The sequence below is a fragment of the Chrysemys picta genome, chromosome 1 (assembly GCF_011386835.1).
Source record: "Chrysemys picta bellii isolate R12L10 chromosome 1, ASM1138683v2, whole genome shotgun sequence".
NCBI classification, from domain to species: Eukaryota; Metazoa; Chordata; order Testudines; family Emydidae; genus Chrysemys; species Chrysemys picta.
This window is the reverse complement of record NC_088791.1, coordinates 25,882,386-25,900,480: the sequence shown is the minus strand read 5'-3', so window position 1 is coordinate 25,900,480 and position 18,095 is coordinate 25,882,386. Positions and strand designations below refer to the sequence as shown.

The 18,095-nt window shown below is 40.3% G+C and overlaps 1 protein-coding gene across 2 annotated transcripts in view; it reads right to left on the bottom strand.

Annotated features, from left to right (window-relative positions):
- The window catches only part of FAM185A (family with sequence similarity 185 member A), an 80,434-nt gene that overhangs the window by 25,323 nt on the left and 37,016 nt on the right, over nucleotides 1–18,095 (bottom strand). For both annotated transcript variants that reach the window (XM_008172463.4, XM_005305789.4), the window contains exon 5: nucleotides 14,175–14,216. In XM_008172463.4, coding sequence (XP_008170685.1) covers nucleotides 14,175–14,216 — 42 coding nt within the window. The remainder of the gene's footprint in view (nucleotides 1–14,174; nucleotides 14,217–18,095) is intronic.

Below are 18,095 nucleotides of genomic sequence, written 5' to 3'. Positions count from 1 at the left end.
AATACCAATATAAATTACAATAATAAATTTACAAAAAAAAGTGGAACTTGATACCTCCCAGTAAAACATTCAGTACATCAGCATAGGGTAGAACAGTTCCATAGCTTGACAATCAATTATTTCCTTTCCCTGACACTTAATAAGTGGAAATAATAAAGAAAAATGTTGACAGAAATTGTCCTTAGCTTAAATCTGAATATTTCCAGCAAAACTTCTTTAGTTTTCCCAAGACCACTAATGGATTCTGTCCCCACTAAAATCAATGGCAAAACTCCCTATAATTTCAATGAAAGGAAGATCAGGCTTTGATTAAGATTTGGTTAAGGAGACACAGCAATGATGGAAGGAAATTAATCAGATCTCATGACTCTGGAGGTGCAAAGCAGATGATTTAAGCCCTACTTAACTGCCCAGTGGAAGACTCCCCTGGTGTAAGAGAATCCTACAGTGGCATAGCGCCTCTGTAGCAGTTTTTATGCTACCCATTCTGCTGAACCCAAATGGAGGATGGTGACCAGGGAAGAGAGAGCATGGCCAGAGTGCCCATTTTCCAGAACAGCCTTGTCAGAACAGCCATCATAACACAGAGAAGCACTAAAACTGCTCTACCTTGTGTCAGGGACCAGGCTGGTATCTGCTGGCATCAGGTCAAGAATGAGGCTGCATTTGCCCCTCTCCCTGGCTGTGTGCCAATCACAGCTCAACCAGTCAGGAGGATCTGGACTCGAGAAAGGATTGTAGGTGTTGCCCCATATACCTATAGCAGCTATCCGCAGATGTTCACCTAATAGTGTCCTGGTGCTATTAGATGTCCAGACTTTTATAATCTTTTTCACTTTAGGCAGTCATCTGACCCAAACAGTTTAATAATATAAGCTTGCTTAAAACCTTTGAGGTTGCCAGCCCTCAAGATTAATGGGAAGGAAGAGACTTCTGGCTCATTTTTTTTACCTTGGGACAGATTCTTATGAAGAAATACAGCATTCTGTCAGGGATGCCACTGTCAGTAGTTAAATGCAAGTAAAGAGGTTATGTAAGACTCCCTGGTAAAGTTACGTGAGAAGGTTTGTCTGTGCAGTCTGGACATTACCATTAAACACTATGACATGTTCTTTAATTCAAGGGAAGTTTTAAAGATAAGACGATGACGCATAAAGAAGTCCACTGCATCACAACAGTCTTCTGGTAATTCCTTTTACATTTTTGAACATTTCAGGACTTAATTTCATCTTTACAACTATAATCTTTATTTACAACTCAATAGCATATTTTTAAAGGAAATTAATCCTTTACAGAGTTATAGGTGAGCCCGCATTTTATCATGTATTTACAATGAACAAATGCAGCTCTTTCTTACTTCATAGCTTCTTCCTTCTAGGAAGGATGAATTAATTAATCTGGATCAACTCTATGAATCAAATTCTTCTCTGAAAGTAGTTTAATTCACAACAGTAGTTACTCTGGATTTACACTGATGTAATGGAACACAGAATTTGTCTCTATGTTTGAAACATAATGAACATGCTTTCTGAATACAGTACATCAGTCTTGTACAGCTTAACAGTAGTTTAAATGTTGGTATTTAAGGAACCATAAATTAATCCAAATGCTCTTTTATGATCAGGTATTGGTTCATCCAAGCCACTACGCTAGACATGGAAACCACAATACATTTTTTGATTCAGGCAGCATGTATTATAAAACATTTTCATATACCATCCTTGAATGGGAATATTGCCTGATGGAGGTAAATTGAATAGGAATATATTTGAGTGTCTCATTACATATCCACTGTCTGAAATGTATATTACGTGGGAGTAAGTTCTCACTTTTTGGATCTGAAGAATTGAAGGGTCTGACTGTGGATTAAATGTTCATCTACATGCATTTGTTGCTTTCTCATTATAAAATGGCCGTTGGCAGTTTTTTAAAGGTCTACAAGTCTCTAGGACAGGAACAAACTATTAAAATCTTCTAGAGATAAAAGTTTTTTAAATGATTACTGTTACTTAATAGCTGTATTACAGTAGTGTGCAGAGGTCTCAGTTAGGACAATCGCTCCATCATGCTAAGCACTATAAAATACATACTGTAGAAGATCAAAACATTACAGTGGACAGTTGCGTATTATAAAAAGAATGAGATTATCTACAGAAGAAAAAACCATTTATCTTTTTAAGCTGCAAGAAAACTCATGTTGTGACTAAGACCTGGGGGAAAGCTGACAGGTCTGAAGAAACACATGGTTTGGGCAGAGACATCCCTTAGGGACAAATTTATTGAAGAAAGAACTCTATATCCTAGTAAAGAGGACAAGAAAGTAGTTGGTAAAGTACAAGGAGGCACTAGTAAGGAATGGTGAAATGTAAAAGAGTCCCAGGTAAAAATAAACACGTGAAGACAAGCAACTAAATATTGACAAACAAATGAAGGGTGAACTAGAGTGCCTGGTATTAAATGAGGATATGGCTATAACAGGCACCATGGAAACTTGGCAGAAAGAGGATAGTCAATAGGACACAGTAATATCAGGGTACAAAATACACAGGAATGATAAAGTAGGTCATGCTGGTAAGGAAGTGGCACTATATGTGAAAGAAAGCACAGAGTCAAATAGAGTAAATATCTTAAATGACTTATACTGTACCACAGAATCTCTATGGGTAGAAAACAATAGGAGTATAGCAGTAGGAATATATTACCAACTACCTCATTAGTGATGGTGATTGTGAAATGCTCAGGGAGATTAAAGAGGTTACAAAGGCAGAAAAATGCAATAATGATGGAGGATTTCAACTATCCTCATATTTACAGGGTATATGTCACCTCAGGAAGGAATGCAGAGAGAAAATTTCTAGACACCATTAATGACTGCTTCTTGGAGCAGCATGTCTTAGAACGCACAAAGGGAGAGAATTCTTGATTTAGTCCTAAATGGAGCACAGGATCTGGTCCAAGAGGTGAATATAGCTGAACCACTCAGTAATAGCACATAATGTAATTAAATTTAACATCCTTGTAGGAGGAAAAGTGCCAAATAAACCCACCACAGTAGCATCTAACTTCAAAAAGGGGAACTACACAAAAATGAGGACGCTAGTTAAACGGAAATTAAAAAGAACTGTCACAAGGATGAAATGCCTGCAAACTGCATGGAGACTATTTAAAAATACCATAATAGAAGTTCAAACTAAATGTATATCCCAATTTAAAAAAGACAGTAAGATGACCAAAAAAATACCACCATGACTAAACAGCAGAATTAAAGAGGCAATTGGAGGCAAAAAGCATCCTTTAAAAATTGGAAATCAATCCTACTGAGGAAAACAGAAAGGAGCATAAACTCTGGCAAGTAAAGTATAATAAGGCAGGCCAAGACAGAATTTGCAACTAGCCAAGAACACAAAAATTAACAGCAAAAAATGTTTTGGTACATCAGAAGCTGGAAGCCTCCCAAAAAGTCAGCAGGGCCACTGGATGATTGAAGTGCTTAAGGAGCACTCAAGAAAGACAAGGCTGTTGCGAAGAAGCTACACAAATAATTTGCATCCCTCTTCACTGCAGACAATAAGGGGTAGATTCTGACACCTGTGCCATTCTTTGTAGGTGACAAATCTGAGGAACTGTCTCAGATTGAGGTGTCATTAGAGGAGGTTTCTGAACAAATTGATACATTAAATAGTAATAAATCCCCAGGATCAGATGGTACTCACCCAAGAGTTCTGACAGAAATCAAATAGGAAACTGCAGAACTTCTAACTGTGCTATGTAATCTATTGCTTAAATCAGCCTCTGTATCAAATGACTGGAAGATAGTTAATGTAATGTAAAAGGCTCCAGAGGTGATCCTGGCAATTACAGGCCATTAAGCCTAACTTCAGTACCAGACAAATTGTTTAAAACTATAGTAAAGAACAAAATTAGATACATAGGTAAACATGGTGTGTTGGGGAAGATTCAACACTGCTTTTGTAAATGGCAAGCATGCCTCACCAATCTGTTAGAATCCTTTGAAGGTGTCAACAAGCATGTGACCAGGGTGATCCAGTAGATATAGCTGTGACGTTATTGACATAAACTGGGACCATATAGATCATTGTTGCAACCAAAGTCCTGTAGTGGCACCCAAATCTTGTATAAAGGGGGTCAAATGGGATGTCTAGGACAAGGTTATGGTTTACTGGTTATGATTATGCTGTCTATATGTGTGTATCAGTTTTGTAGTCGAAGTTATGAATATTGGCTCTATACTGTCTGTATGGCAAACTTATGCTATACTTCTGGGTGACATCCCAGACAAGCTGAGATTAGCTCTGCCTAGCCTGCTTGATGGCCCATTAAGGACCATCAGCTATACAATGGACCCATTGAGAGAAGGCAGATACGCCTTGTACCTCAGCAAAGTATGCAGGGACTGGCCCATGTGACTCCAGACTCCATGTTGCTGTAATTTAAGAACAAAGAGGTGTTCTTACACCTGGAAAAGACTATATAAGGCTGATGCCTGATCTCCATCTTGTCTTCAATCCTGCTTCTTACCTCTGGAGGAACTTTGCTACAAGCTGAAGCTTTGAACAAAGGACTGAGGACCCATCCCAGCGGGGGATGTATTCCAGAGACTTGATTTGAACCTGCAGTTTATTCCATCGCTGCTGCAAGCCTGAACCAAGAACTTTGCCATTACTGTATGTAATTGATTCCATTTAACCAATTCTAACTCTCATCTCTATCTTTTTCCTTTTATGAATAAACCTTTAGATTTTAGATTCTAAAGGATTGGCAACAGCGTGATTTGTGGGTAAGATCTGATTTGTATATTGACCTGGGTCTGGGGCTTGGTCCTTTGGGATCAGGAGAACCTTTTTCTTTTACTGGGGTATTGGTTGTCATAACCATTTGGCCCCATAACGAGTGGTACTGGTGGTAATACTGGGAAACTGGAGTATCTAAGGAGATTGCTTGTGAGACTTGCAGTTAGCCAGTGGGGTGAGACTGAAGTCCTCTTAGTCTGGCTGGTTTGGTTTGCCTTAGAGGTGGAAAAAACCCCAGCCTTGGGCTGTAACTGCCCTATTTGAGCAATTTGTCCTGAGTTGGCACTCTCAGTTGGGTTCCGCCAGAACCGCATTGTCACAGTGGCGTAGTCGTGCTTGGATCCACAGAACCAGGTCAATTAAGCTTTGGGTCAGAACCCCACGCTATCCAAATTTGAATTTTGGGATTGAGAGTTTTGTTGGTTAAAGAGCTGCTGCAATGGCTGAGCAAAGAGCATATGAGGGACTTGGCAAAAAAGCCCTGGAAAATTTGTGTTCAGAAAAGAGGATAAGCTTTAGAAAGAAAGCTACAAAGGAAGAATTGAGAAATCTGCTAATAGCCAGTGATCAGGGGGCAAGAGCACAGCCCTTACCTGAGGCTGCAGAAGATGCAGAAAAAATTAGGATGCAAAGGGTGACAAGTAAACTGCAATTTGAGCATGAACAGAAGCTAGCAGATCTTCGATTGCTGGAGAAGCACAAAATAGCAGAGTTAGAAGAGAGAGCTCGTAAGGGGCGTCTAGAGCTGCTCGCTGCGGAACAGGAGACTCACAGGATGGAGCAGGAGACTCACAAGATGGAACAGGAGACGGCCAGACTTCAGCTCCAAGTAATGGAAGAGCGGAAAAAGTCATCCCCACCTGGTACTCCACTTCCCCCCCACCATGAGAAAAACTGGGAAAGGATGTGTCCCATTTACAATGATACTGAGGATATAGAGGAGTTTTTGTCTACCTTTGAACGCCTCTGCAATCTGTACCAGATCCCTGAGGGTCAGCGAATGCCTGTCCTGCTAACCAGACTGACTGGAAAAGCCAGGGAGGTGTTTAATGACTTGGGGGAACAAGAAGCATTAAATTATGAGCGGTTTAAGGATTCTGTGTTAAGGCGATTCAAGGTTACTCCTGAATCTTACAGAGTTAAGTTTAGAGAATTTAAAATGCCTAAGGATTGTACTTTTGTAGAATGTGCTCATAAGCTGATGGGTTTTGTTAAAAAGTGGGTTATGGGAGCCAAGGTTCATGGGAGTTTTGAAAAACTGCTGGATTTAATAACTTTGGAACAGTTCTTAGACATTGTGCCTGACAATGTGAGAGCAGCTGTGTGTGACAGGGACCCTGAATCAGTCCTACGGGCGGCAGAGATTGCGGATGCCCATACCCAAAACAGGGCTCGAGAAGGGTGTAAAACCCCGGGGAAAACTGATCACCATTCTCCCCAGTTCAAGAGGAGGGAAGGATTTAAAAATAAACCTGACTCTTCTAAAGGAGTTCAAGGGGGCCCGGAGGGTAGGAACTCACATCCCCAGCAGGTTACATGCTACCGCTGTGGTATGCTGGGCCACATGAGACCAGACTGCCCGACACTGAAGGGCAGCCCAAAACCAGCAACCCCAAATGCCACGGCCAATGCTAACCCTGTTGTTGTAAACTCACAGGCAAGCCACACAGAGCCCAGCATTGGTGCCCTGTGTGCAAATGCTGTTTCTGTTGTCTCTGAAGGATTTGACCTTAAAACTCACATTAAAGCTAAATATGGGGGAAATAATGCAGAGTTTATTAGCAGTGCAGAAGTGAATGGAGTGAGGTGTATGGCATGGAGGGACACCGCAGCAGATATTACTCTGGTTAAAGCAAGTCTTGTCAGGAAGGAAGATTATTTGCCAGGTGAAGATGTAACTGTTGTAGCCTTATCTAAGTATTTTGTCAGGGTGCCTTTGGCTAAAATCCACCTGAAATGGAAGGGATTGGAGGGCACCATGGTTGTGGGAGTAAAAGACATAATCCCTAAGGATATTATGATTGGAAATGATATTAAAGCTATGGTCAGTCAAGTTAATACAAACCAGGCACAAGAGAGGATTGATCCTAAGGTTGTGCCTATGGAGGGTTTCTCCAAAAGTTTGTCTTTGGAAAGTAGCTGTTTGGCTGTGAATGAAGTTTCTGAATGTCTATCTAATGTCTCAGAAGTAAATCTGGAATTAGATCAAGCGAAGGGAGAGGAGAACAAGGAGATTTTGGATGAGCCTAGGCAGTCTTGTGAGCTGATGGCTTTATCTAGTCAGCAGTTTGGGAAGGCAAGGAGAGTGGAAGATGAGTGTCCCTATACCTTATCTGTTTCCTGTGCGAAGAATAGTGACAGTGAAGGAAATGTGCCTGTGTCTGTCAGGGGTGTTGACTTGCCTATGGAGGAAGCTACCCCAGTCTCCAAGCAGTTGTCTGTGAACAGCCCGGTGAGCTGGGACAAGGGAAATGAAATCCCAAACAGTATGTCTAGTAAAGGAAAATGCGTCTCCAACTCTTTTTTGTCTGTGGAGCAGACAGAAGGTGCCTTTCGGCCTGTGATGGTTGAGAGTAATTTAGTTGTCTCAGAGTTGGTTCTGGATTCAACTAAAGCCCAGGAAGGGAATGGTCCTAAGTTTGCATCTGCTGGGGAGAATGGCCCCGTAACTAGGTTGCATCCAGTTAGTGGCTTAGCAAAATCCCAGAGACCAAACAATTCTGGTGCTTGTATTTTGCCTGTTGCTCATGTGTGGTTGGAGAAGGGTGTAACAACTCTGTCTGATCAGGGTGATACCCTAGCCAGGGCACAAGGAGAGCAGAAAGGTAATTTGGTTGTGTTACCTACCGACAGTTTAACAACTTGTAGCAAAAAGGAAAAAATTCCTAAGCTTGTGTGTGGCAAAGAGAAGGGAAGTATTTCTAACCTTTTATCTAGGAAGTCTATGGGTTCGCCTGAAAGGGGATTGTGTAGAGATCTGCCTGATGGGCCAAAGGTGATCCTGAATGTAAGTAAGACCCAGACAGAGTCTGTTGTTGCTCAGGAAAGTGTGCCTTTAGAGCAAGCCCTAGGTGAAGAGGGTAAGGGCAGAATTTCTGTGAGGGGTGAATTGCTGCTTAGAAAAGCTCCTGGAGAAAGGAATCCTCATGGTACTCCGTGCAAGCAGTTCCCTGCAATTGAAGGGTGTGAGAGTGATTTAATCAAGGAAGTTTCAGTTCCTAGCAGCCAAAAATTGTCTGTTGTGAAGGGATCCACTAACTTTCCTTGTAAAAGATCCAGTGTGGGTAGCTTTGAGAAGGTCTCAGAGGAAGTAAAAGTTGTTAAGGAATTGAGGCATCCCTATAACCAAGTGGCTGTGTGGGGCCAACGTGTTGGGGAGACAATGGTGTTGGAACAGGAATGTCTCCTTTCTGATTCTTTAAATGAGCAGTTTGTGCTTCAGGGTTTGAGGACAGATTTGGTTACTGATGTGTCAGAGCAGAGCAGTTTTATGGCTAAATGCTTGAGGATGCGGGGGAGAGGAAGCAAACTCTCACCCGCAGACTCTTTGGATTTGTGTGGTATCTCTTTAAGACAGAGTCCAGCCTTGGAGATGATAGCAGTTACGAATATGAAAACTGGTGGACTGGCTCTGGTCTGGGGTAGTGCAAATTACTTGCCTGGCTGGGAAAGGAAGGACTTGCTAATAGCTGTTAGCAAAGAGGGCCCACCCCATCAGCCAGTGAATTCTGTTAAGCAAGAGAAATCAGGGTTTGATCCTGCAGGACAAGGAGGAAAGAGAAAACTGAATTTTGCAAAGGGAAGCCACAGGTTAACCCTAAAATGCCCAAACTCCAATGGTATTGAGCCAAAGGGGTGGCATGACAAACATGACTGTAGATGGACACTTGCAATGAACTTGTTGTTATTGCTAGATTTTGTAATTAATGTGTTGCTATTGCCACAAACTGTAAAAATATACAATGTGCCTAATCTTTTGGAGAATTCCTTGAACATGTTAAAAGGAATACATGAAAACACACGTTATGTTAAAAGGCCTTGTTACACTGGGGTTTCACAGGCAATGCATATAAACAATATGGGAACTTTTCACAGGGGAAAGGACAGTCCAGACCTAATGTGCTGTATGAAAAGGAAGACTGAGGCACACTACCATATTGCTTTCATGGCTAAATGCCAAGATTCCTGGACTATGAAGAACATTAATATCTGCATTTATTCGATGTTAATTGGGTTCCAAACATTGGCCCGAGCTTGTATGGATAAAGTAGCAGTTTTCTTTAGCTCTTGGCAAGATCACATGGCACATACAGGAACCATGCTGCCAGAGCAGATCCAATCCACTATTGTTCTAACTAAGTGTTACCTTGGGTTTGTAAAGAGGTTCAATCATGTGGTTGAACATGATTTTGATAAACCATTTCTGTTATACACTGGTATGGCTTCTAACCCAATACTAGCTGTAGTGAGACAGAACCCAGGATGGGGAGCTCTTGGGATGCAGTCAGTGATGTTTGTGTCATCCCTTCCTGCATCAGTTTTGCGTTGGGGGTGTGACGTTATTGACATAAACTGGGACCATATAGATCATTGTTGCAACCAAAGTCCTGTAGTGGCACCCAAATCTTGTATAAAGGGGGTCAAATGGGGTGTCTAGGACAAGGTTATGGTTTACTGGTTATGATTATGCTGTCTATATGTGTGTATCAGTTTTGTAGTCGAAGTTATGAATATTGGCTCTATACTGTCTGTATGGCAAACTTATGCTATACTTCTGGGTGACATCCCAGACAAGCTGAGATTAGCTCTGCCTAGCCTGCTTGATGGCCCATTAAGGACCATCAGCTATACAATGGACCCATTGAGAGAAGGCAGATACGCCTTGTACCTCAGCAAAGTATGCAGGGACTGGCCCATGTGACTCCAGACTCCATGTTGCTGTAATTTAAGAACAAAGAGGTGTTCTTACACCTGGAAAAGACTATATAAGGCTGATGCCTGATCTCCATCTTGTCTTCAATCCTGCTTCTTACCTCTGGAGGAACTTTGCTACAAGCTGAAGCTTTGAACAAAGGACTGAGGACCCATCCCAGCGGGGGATGTATTCCAGAGACTTGATTTGAACCTGCAGTTTATTCCATCGCTGCTGCAAGCCTGAACCAAGAACTTTGCCATTACTGTATGTAATTGATTCCATTTAACCAATTCTAACTCTCATCTCTATCTTTTTCCTTTTATGAATAAACCTTTAGATTTTAGATTCTAAAGGATTGGCAACAGCGTGATTTGTGGGTAAGATCTGATTTGTATATTGACCTGGGTCTGGGGCTTGGTCCTTTGGGATCAGGAGAACCTTTTTCTTTTACTGGGGTATTGGTTGTCATAACCATTTGGCCCCATAACGAGTGGTACTGGTGGTAATACTGGGAAACTGGAGTATCTAAGGAGATTGCTTGTGAGACTTGCAGTTAGCCAGTGGGGTGAGACTGAAGTCCTCTTAGTCTGGCTGGTTTGGTTTGCCTTAGAGGTGGAAAAAACCCCAGCCTTGGGCTGTAACTGCCCTATTTGAGCAATTTGTCCTGAGTTGGCACTCTCAGTTGGGTTCCGCCAGAACCGCATTGTCACAATAGCGTACCTGGACTTTCAAAAAGCCTTTGATGACGTCCCACACCAAAGACTCTTAAGCAAACTATAGAGTCATGGGATAAGAGGAAAGGTCCTCTCATGGATCAGCAACTGGTTGAAAGACAGGAAACAAAGAGTAGGAATAAACAGCCAATTTTCACAATAGAGAGAGATGGGGTGGAGTCAGGGCGGGGGGCGTAGGCACCCACCGGCGCCGGAGAAAGTTGGCGCCTATGCCTATGCTCCACTCAGATTGCTAGACTGCCTCTGACTTCCAGAAACTGGGACTGGACAACAGGGGATGGATCACTCAAAAGTGCCCTGTTCATCCCCCTGAAGCAGCTGGCACTGGCCACTGTCAGAGACAGGATAGTGAGCTAGATGGACCATTGGTCTGACTCAGTATGGCCATTCTTATGTTCTTATGTGCTTTTATTATAATTTTTCTAGGGCAGAGGCTGTGTTTTTGTTTTCAGATACACTTGTTTTTGGTATTGCTGTGCTCTTCAATGCAGTGTCTCTTTCCAGACTTGGGTCTACTTTTAAACACTTGAATGCTTAAGATAGGCATCTAGTTCCACACCTGGGTACTCATATCAGTGCATAAGCACCCAAATGTTGCCCCAGAAGTGAAATGGGCATCCTGACACAGCCAAGTTTTCAAATAGGCATTGAAAGCCTGCAGCATGTCATACCTGGTGTTAGGGTTTGAGATAAAAATCAGCCCACAGTTCTGAGCATGTTGTTGGAGCTACACAACTTATATTTGGGGTGTTTCCTCACACAATTATGCTGCAGATATTTTGAGCATTTTTTTTGTTTTCCTCAAACAATACAACTTCATAGGAGAGAGAATTTGCAACCAAATTCTTGGTATTGTCTTTCAGTCCTGAGTAACCTCCAAGCAATAGTCACATATAGCAACCTTCTCACATCACTGTGGACACCTGCAGATTGCTCAGTTCACTTTTCACTTTAGTACTGTACCCCAATTTCAAGTATCAGATATCTGTGTTTTGACAAATGTTTAGCACTTAACTGGAAATTAAAATTTCAGGTACAACAAATCCAAGGCAACGAGTGACTCCAGGTCCTGTACAGACAGAGGGTCACGATGTGAGGAAGTGGGACAGAATCACTTCATGTCTTTCAATATTTGAAGGATGGTGAAAAAGTTGGCAATGAAACGTGTAAGAAAATGAGCCTGACAAATTTGTTCTTTCCTGAGTTTCCTTGTGTCTGTGTGCCAAATCTTGCTTTCAAAAGCAGTACCCTACTTCCTGTAAATACAATCCATAAGGTTGGCAGTTGAAAATAAACTCTGCCTTCAATCCCACAAAAAATCTGGGCTCCTCTCCCCGGCAACTCCGGTGGGCCTGGGGCAGACCAGGCGAGGGGCTCCTCTCCCCGGCAGCTCCTGTGGGTCTGGGCAGGCTGGGGGAAGGGCTCCTCTCCCCGGCAGCTCCGGAGAGCCTGGGCCGGGCCAGGGAAGGGGCGTCTCTCCCTGCCTGCCTGTGCAGCCCTGGAGAGCAGACCAGGCAGCTTACAGGGAACGTAGTTGAACACCCTCAATTCCTGTTGAATTTATGATTGGATCACCAAGTATATAATACATAAGTGTTGCTTGGTTCCTACTAACTATTAAAGCAGAATTTTGCAAGAATAAGGAATCGTTGATTAGCATGATTTCCTGTTGTCTCACAGATTAATACCCTGAAAATAAATTCAACACCTCACCTCTGTGTTAGTCAGTCTCCTACGAGATTGACGTATATACTAAGGATACACTAAGTAGCAAGATACTATAGAGTCATTGAGAGATATAATGGGTATATTATTAAATTAACTAGTTTTACCTAATGAATGGCATTCCTGTTTGTGCAAAATCTTATTATTTACTGTATTACTAACTTTAAACAAACAAGAATAACATTCATTTGCTAAAATTTGAAAATATATGTACCTGCAGGCAGGTAACATAGTGCAGTGGTTATAGGAAGGCACTAAGCGCTAGAAGACCAGAGTCACTGTGTGAGCTCTAGCAATCCACTTAACCACTTTGTGCCTCAGTTTCCCCATAAAACAGAAAATACTTATCCACTTGTGTAAAGCACTTTAAGAGCTTGAGGTGACACTACGTAAGTGAAAGGTATTATCATATCTCGCCCAATGTCCTCACCGGGCTCACCTAAGTGTATATGATTCTTTAAAAAGTTATTTTTTCCTTTGAAAATGTCCATAAAAAAGCCTGAAAATGAATACAAATGGCTATGTGATCTCCTGAGGAAAAAGTGAAATGTAACTAATCACTAAGGCACATAAATCTGAAAGATAAAATGGCTCTCAACTGTCAGACACTCCTTAATATTTAGAACTGAGTTCAGTTAACTATGGAAACTATTCGTCATCTGTTAGTAGATAGTGATACCTCCCGTGTTAAGAAACTGTAGTCTTCTAACACCGTCATCATCAAACAGTTCATTTGACAGAAGGAAAAGCAGAGTCTGGAAAGTTGAGTTTAGGTTTGTGGTTTCCATGACTGACTTTTCTGAGGAGATTTGTCGCCTTTATTTTTAAGAAATGTTGATATTGTTTTTTTAATTACTATTGTTTTCAGGTTTTGATATTTCTAACAGGCCTCAATCCTGCAAGGAGCTTGCTGTGGTGGGGTCACTGAGATCAGTTGGTGCTACCAGAAAACACTCAGAACCTTTCAGAATTAGTGCCATAATTGTATTCATTTACAAAAATGTAATTCCTTGAGTGCTCACATTGTATATCCAAAAAAAGACAATCCACCTGATTCACCACTGCGTTACTCCAGTTTTATTTAACTGAAATCACTAAAATTACATTGGCATAAAACTGGAGTAACGCAGTGATGAATCAGGCCCAGTACATTTTGATTTGAAGTCAAAAAGAAGGAGTCACAACAACCCCTGAACTCATATGTACAGTACAAAATCACAAGAGAACACAGAGATAATTCAGCAGTGTTTTACCATTCACAAACAAAAATCACTTCGTTGAAACAGAGACAAGACTAACCGCGTTCTTTTTTCTTAAATTAGAGAGCACACTGATTAAAGTGGCACTTAGACTGTAAACATTTTATCTTTACTTTCTAAAGACGCTCCTAGCATCTTTGCAGATGATATAAAATAATAAAACAATGATTTAATATTACTTGTGAGTGACAAAATCCCAGCCATTCAGTTTTAATCATCAAACATAAGACAAAATAAAAGGTTAAGAAGACACTTGATCATGTTCTATAATTATCTACAGAGAAAGAAGATATCAGATACTTCAGAGCTCTTTTATGTAGCAGATAAAGGCATAACAATATCCAAAGGCTGAAAGCTGAGGTCAGTAAAATTCAGACTGGAAAAGAGAGGTAAATTTTTCATAGTAAGCGTAATTCAGCATTGGAACAGATTACCAAGTGCTGTGGTACATTTTCCTTACTTGGGAATTTTTAAAACAAGAATGGATGTCTTTCTAAATGTATAGCTTTATCTTTCCCAGCATTATAATATTTCTTAAAGTTTGCAAAACCAAAATGAAACAATCCTGTACTAAACCAATTCTTTATTAAAAATCCTAGAAAACATTTTAATCACATCAGTAAAACAAAATATGTTACTGAAGATACAAATAATCTACGTATTTCACCTAAATACTATCTAGAAAAAAATACAAGAATGCTGTCCTATTTCAAGAGAAAGTAGAACCTACCTACTGTGATGTTCCCTGTTTTAGTTTGAAGGGTTGTGTCACCTATAAGAGAAAAACAGAGTCGATGTTTTAATAAGAGAAATTTATTTTATACAGTCCATTCAGAGGCTGCACAGATTAACTGCATATCTGGGAGTCCTGCTCCAATGACCATAATGCAACTGCTAGTCTACATATTTTTATTTGGGTTGCAAATAAAAATTAACAAAATAAATCAATACAAAATATATTATTTTATATTCATAGAGTTGCATTTTATGAAAATTCTTAACAAATGTGGAAATAAAGTTTAAAAATATGAAAATATGGAAAACAATTTGTGTAAAACTTTATGAACATATAGACAAACAAACAAAAAAAGCCCAAAGCATTTCATGGGTATCAACTAATAGTTTTTTATTATTATTATTTTGTGCCACTTTTTTTTTTTTTAATTTATTGTGCAGTTAACTACATGGGCCATATGGCTGACTAAATTGGTTTAATTGTATGTGTAACAAAACTGGCATACAGACAGCTAAACAAAACAAGTTCCCATCTTCCAACAGGGATATATTTTTCAAGTTGAGCAGGGGGGATTGCAATAACATTTTTTTTCCAGGAGGCGTTTTTCTATTTCATACTGCAGGGCTTCTTCTTAAAAAATTCCTGTGGAGTCATTGCACATTACCATGCTATTCCCTTCAAACCACTCTTAATGTCAGACTCCAATGTCAATCTGTGCAAGTAATCACTTTAGTATCTGCATCCCTGTTTTGAAAGAATTCAATGAAATGAGGAGCCGACAAAGTCATAAATCTGCTAAAGGAATCAGTTTATTGTAAACTGACATGTAATTTTTGAGCAAGCACATATCAAGATCGTGGAAAGTAGTAAATAATTTATCAGTTTTTAATTTGTTTAGCAAAACATGATTCTGTTCAGCCATACTACAGTATTATATTCATTTCTTATGGACACCAGAGCAATCTATTTGATAAAAAAAGGGCGGGTGTTGCAAGGTGTAGAGCAGTGGTTCTCAACCCGTGGTCCACAAACTCCTGGGGATCCTCAGACTGTGTCTAAGATTTCCAAAGGGGTCTGCGCTTCCATTAGAAATTTTTTAGGGGTCCACAAATGAAAAAAGGTTGAGAACCAGTGGTGTGGCGGGTCCCACTGGAGATATCAAGCATCCTCAATTTTCACAGATTTTATTGGGATTCGATAGTTCTAAGCACCTCACACAATCTGGCCCCAAGAGATTAAAGAGAATAAGTGTAGAATAGTGCAGGAGAACTGAAGCTAAAGCATGTAAAATCATCTCTTGTTGTACTTGTCAATTTCTGATCAGACAGTACCACATCGTGTTATATGCAGATATCTTCAGACATAGTAAAATCCATGTACTGTACTCTTCCTATTCAACTACAGTGCTTGCAGAATTTGCAAGACCAGTGCCTAAGGCTTAGGATCTACCTCATTAAAAAAAATCATGTAGTTAATGGTCTCTCAATAGCTGGTAGAAGGTATTATACACATACCTCATATTTATGGAGCGACATTCACACACAAAATACATTTAAAATGCCAAGTAGAACTGCACAGGAAAAAAGTATACTGCAAAATACAGTTTAAAAATGGTTTCCATGATTCGGAAATTGACAACAATATGATGAAAGAAATTTACAATTTTCAAGCCCCTCAGAACAAGACTGAAAATTTTCACGTCAGAGGTCAAACTGGGCAATCATAGAAGACAACAGGCATTAATAAGGACGGAATCAGACCGTTTTTATATGTTCTGTCAACTTGAAAGGGGTTTCCCTTCCCTTGCCCTTTCCAGCCTCAGGTATACAGCCCATGTATAGGTCTCCTCTTTTCCTCCTTTTGGTTATTAATACTTATTTCTACACAACAAAGAGAGACACAGGGCCAGATTCAGACCTGTTGTAATCAGGTGACTCAAAAGGACCTGCAGCCACTTACTTGAAATTAGCCCCTAGTTTATAAATTATTAACTATCCCAGAAGAATATTAAACATTTGGAGATTAGTGAATTTTCATAAATCACATTAACTCAGCCAATTTGACAAGTTGTTTGGAAGGCAGAGAGGAATTTCTTTCTGTGCTGTGTTGTGAAATGTCCATAGAGTATATACAAAACTGACTTTTAACTCATTTAACTATTCCATTAATTCCAATATTTAGTTAAACTTACAATTTTTCAGCTAACTAATCCTTGAGTCTAAATATATCTGGGGTGGAGCAGAGGAGATCTGACTATATTTAAATATTGGTTGGTTTATTCTGCACTACTGGACGTGAAGTTGTGGTGAAGTACTGTAAATACTGCACTTTAGCTGCTTTAATAAATCACTGATGGTGGTGGCTTAATGTTTCAATGATTTCTGTTCTTTCTGAACATTAACGAGAACCTTTTCCTGCATTCCTAAGTTTTGTTTATCTATAGATATTGTAAGTCTCAACATCAAGGTCATCTTGAGGCCAAACTCAAGATGTGGCTCCTGGGATGTGAACAGTGGCATCATATTTCTCTTATATTGTATTGCTTTCCCTGTGAATTCCTGACTTAGGCCTATAAGGGGACAAGGCATGTTAGGATGCATGGGAAGGGATAGAGTTCATATCCTCACACTCCTTCTTAGCTTTGGTTTTCTATTGTGAAGTTGATGCTATTCAGACCTATGCTTATGAGGAGCTAACACCAGACTGCTAAAATATGTAGAATTTTGAAATGAAGTCATTTAACATATAGTAGTTCCATAATCTGTAATTAAAAATGTATAAGACTCATTTTTGTGCAGGGACCATATTTTCATGTTCTTTTACAGTGCCAAGCTCAAAGAATAACAAGCCTTTCCACGTCATAGCTTCTTTATAATATCTAGGTGATAAGTTAATGATAGCATAAGAGTTCCCATTTTAACCTTCCTCTACGCTGCACATAGCCAAGATCTTTTAAATCAGAAGTTCATTTCAAAAGTTTATGTGACAGAGGAGGAGAAAGGTCTGGGTGTATTGGTTGATCACAGAATGACTATGAGCCGCCAACGTGATGCAGATGTGAAAAAGGCTAATGCAGTCCTAGGCAGGCACAGGTGAGGTATTTCCAGTAGACACAGGAAATATGTTACCATTATACAAGGCACTGGTGAGACCTCATCTGGAATACTGTGTGCGATTCTGGTCTCTCATGTTTAACAAAGATGAATTCAAACTGGAACAGGAATAGAGAAGGGCTACTAAGATGATCTTAGGAATGGAAAATCTACCTTATGAGAGATGACTCAAAGAGCTTGGCTTGTTTAGCCTAATCGAAAGAAGGCTGAGAGGAGATATGATTGCTCTCTATAAATACCAGGGAGGGAGAGGAGTTATTTAAGTTAAGCACCAATGTGGACACAAGAACGAATAGATATAAAATAGGCATCAACAAATGTAGGCTTGAAATTAGACAACAGTTCCTAACCATCAGAGAAGTGAAATTTTGGAACAGTCTTACAAGGGGAGCAGTGGGGACAAAAAACCTAATTGGCTTCAAGACTGAGCTTAATAATTTTATGGAGGAGATGGTATGATGAGACTGCCTACAGTGGCATGTAGCTGATCTGTGACTGCTAGCAGCAAATATCTCCACTATCCAATGATGGGACATTAGATGGGGCGAGGTCTGAGTTACTACAGAGATTTCTTTCCTAGGTGTCTGGCTAGTGGGTCTTGCCCACATGCTCATGCTCAGGGTCTAACTTACTGCCATATTTGGGGTTGGGAAGGAATTTTCCCTTTGGTCAGATTGCAGAGACCCTGGGGAGTTTTCGCCTTCCTCTGCAGCATGGGGCACAGGTGACTTGCAGGTTTAGACTAGTGTAAATGGTGGATCCTCTGTAACTTGAAGTCGTTAAATCATGTAATTCAGTCAGA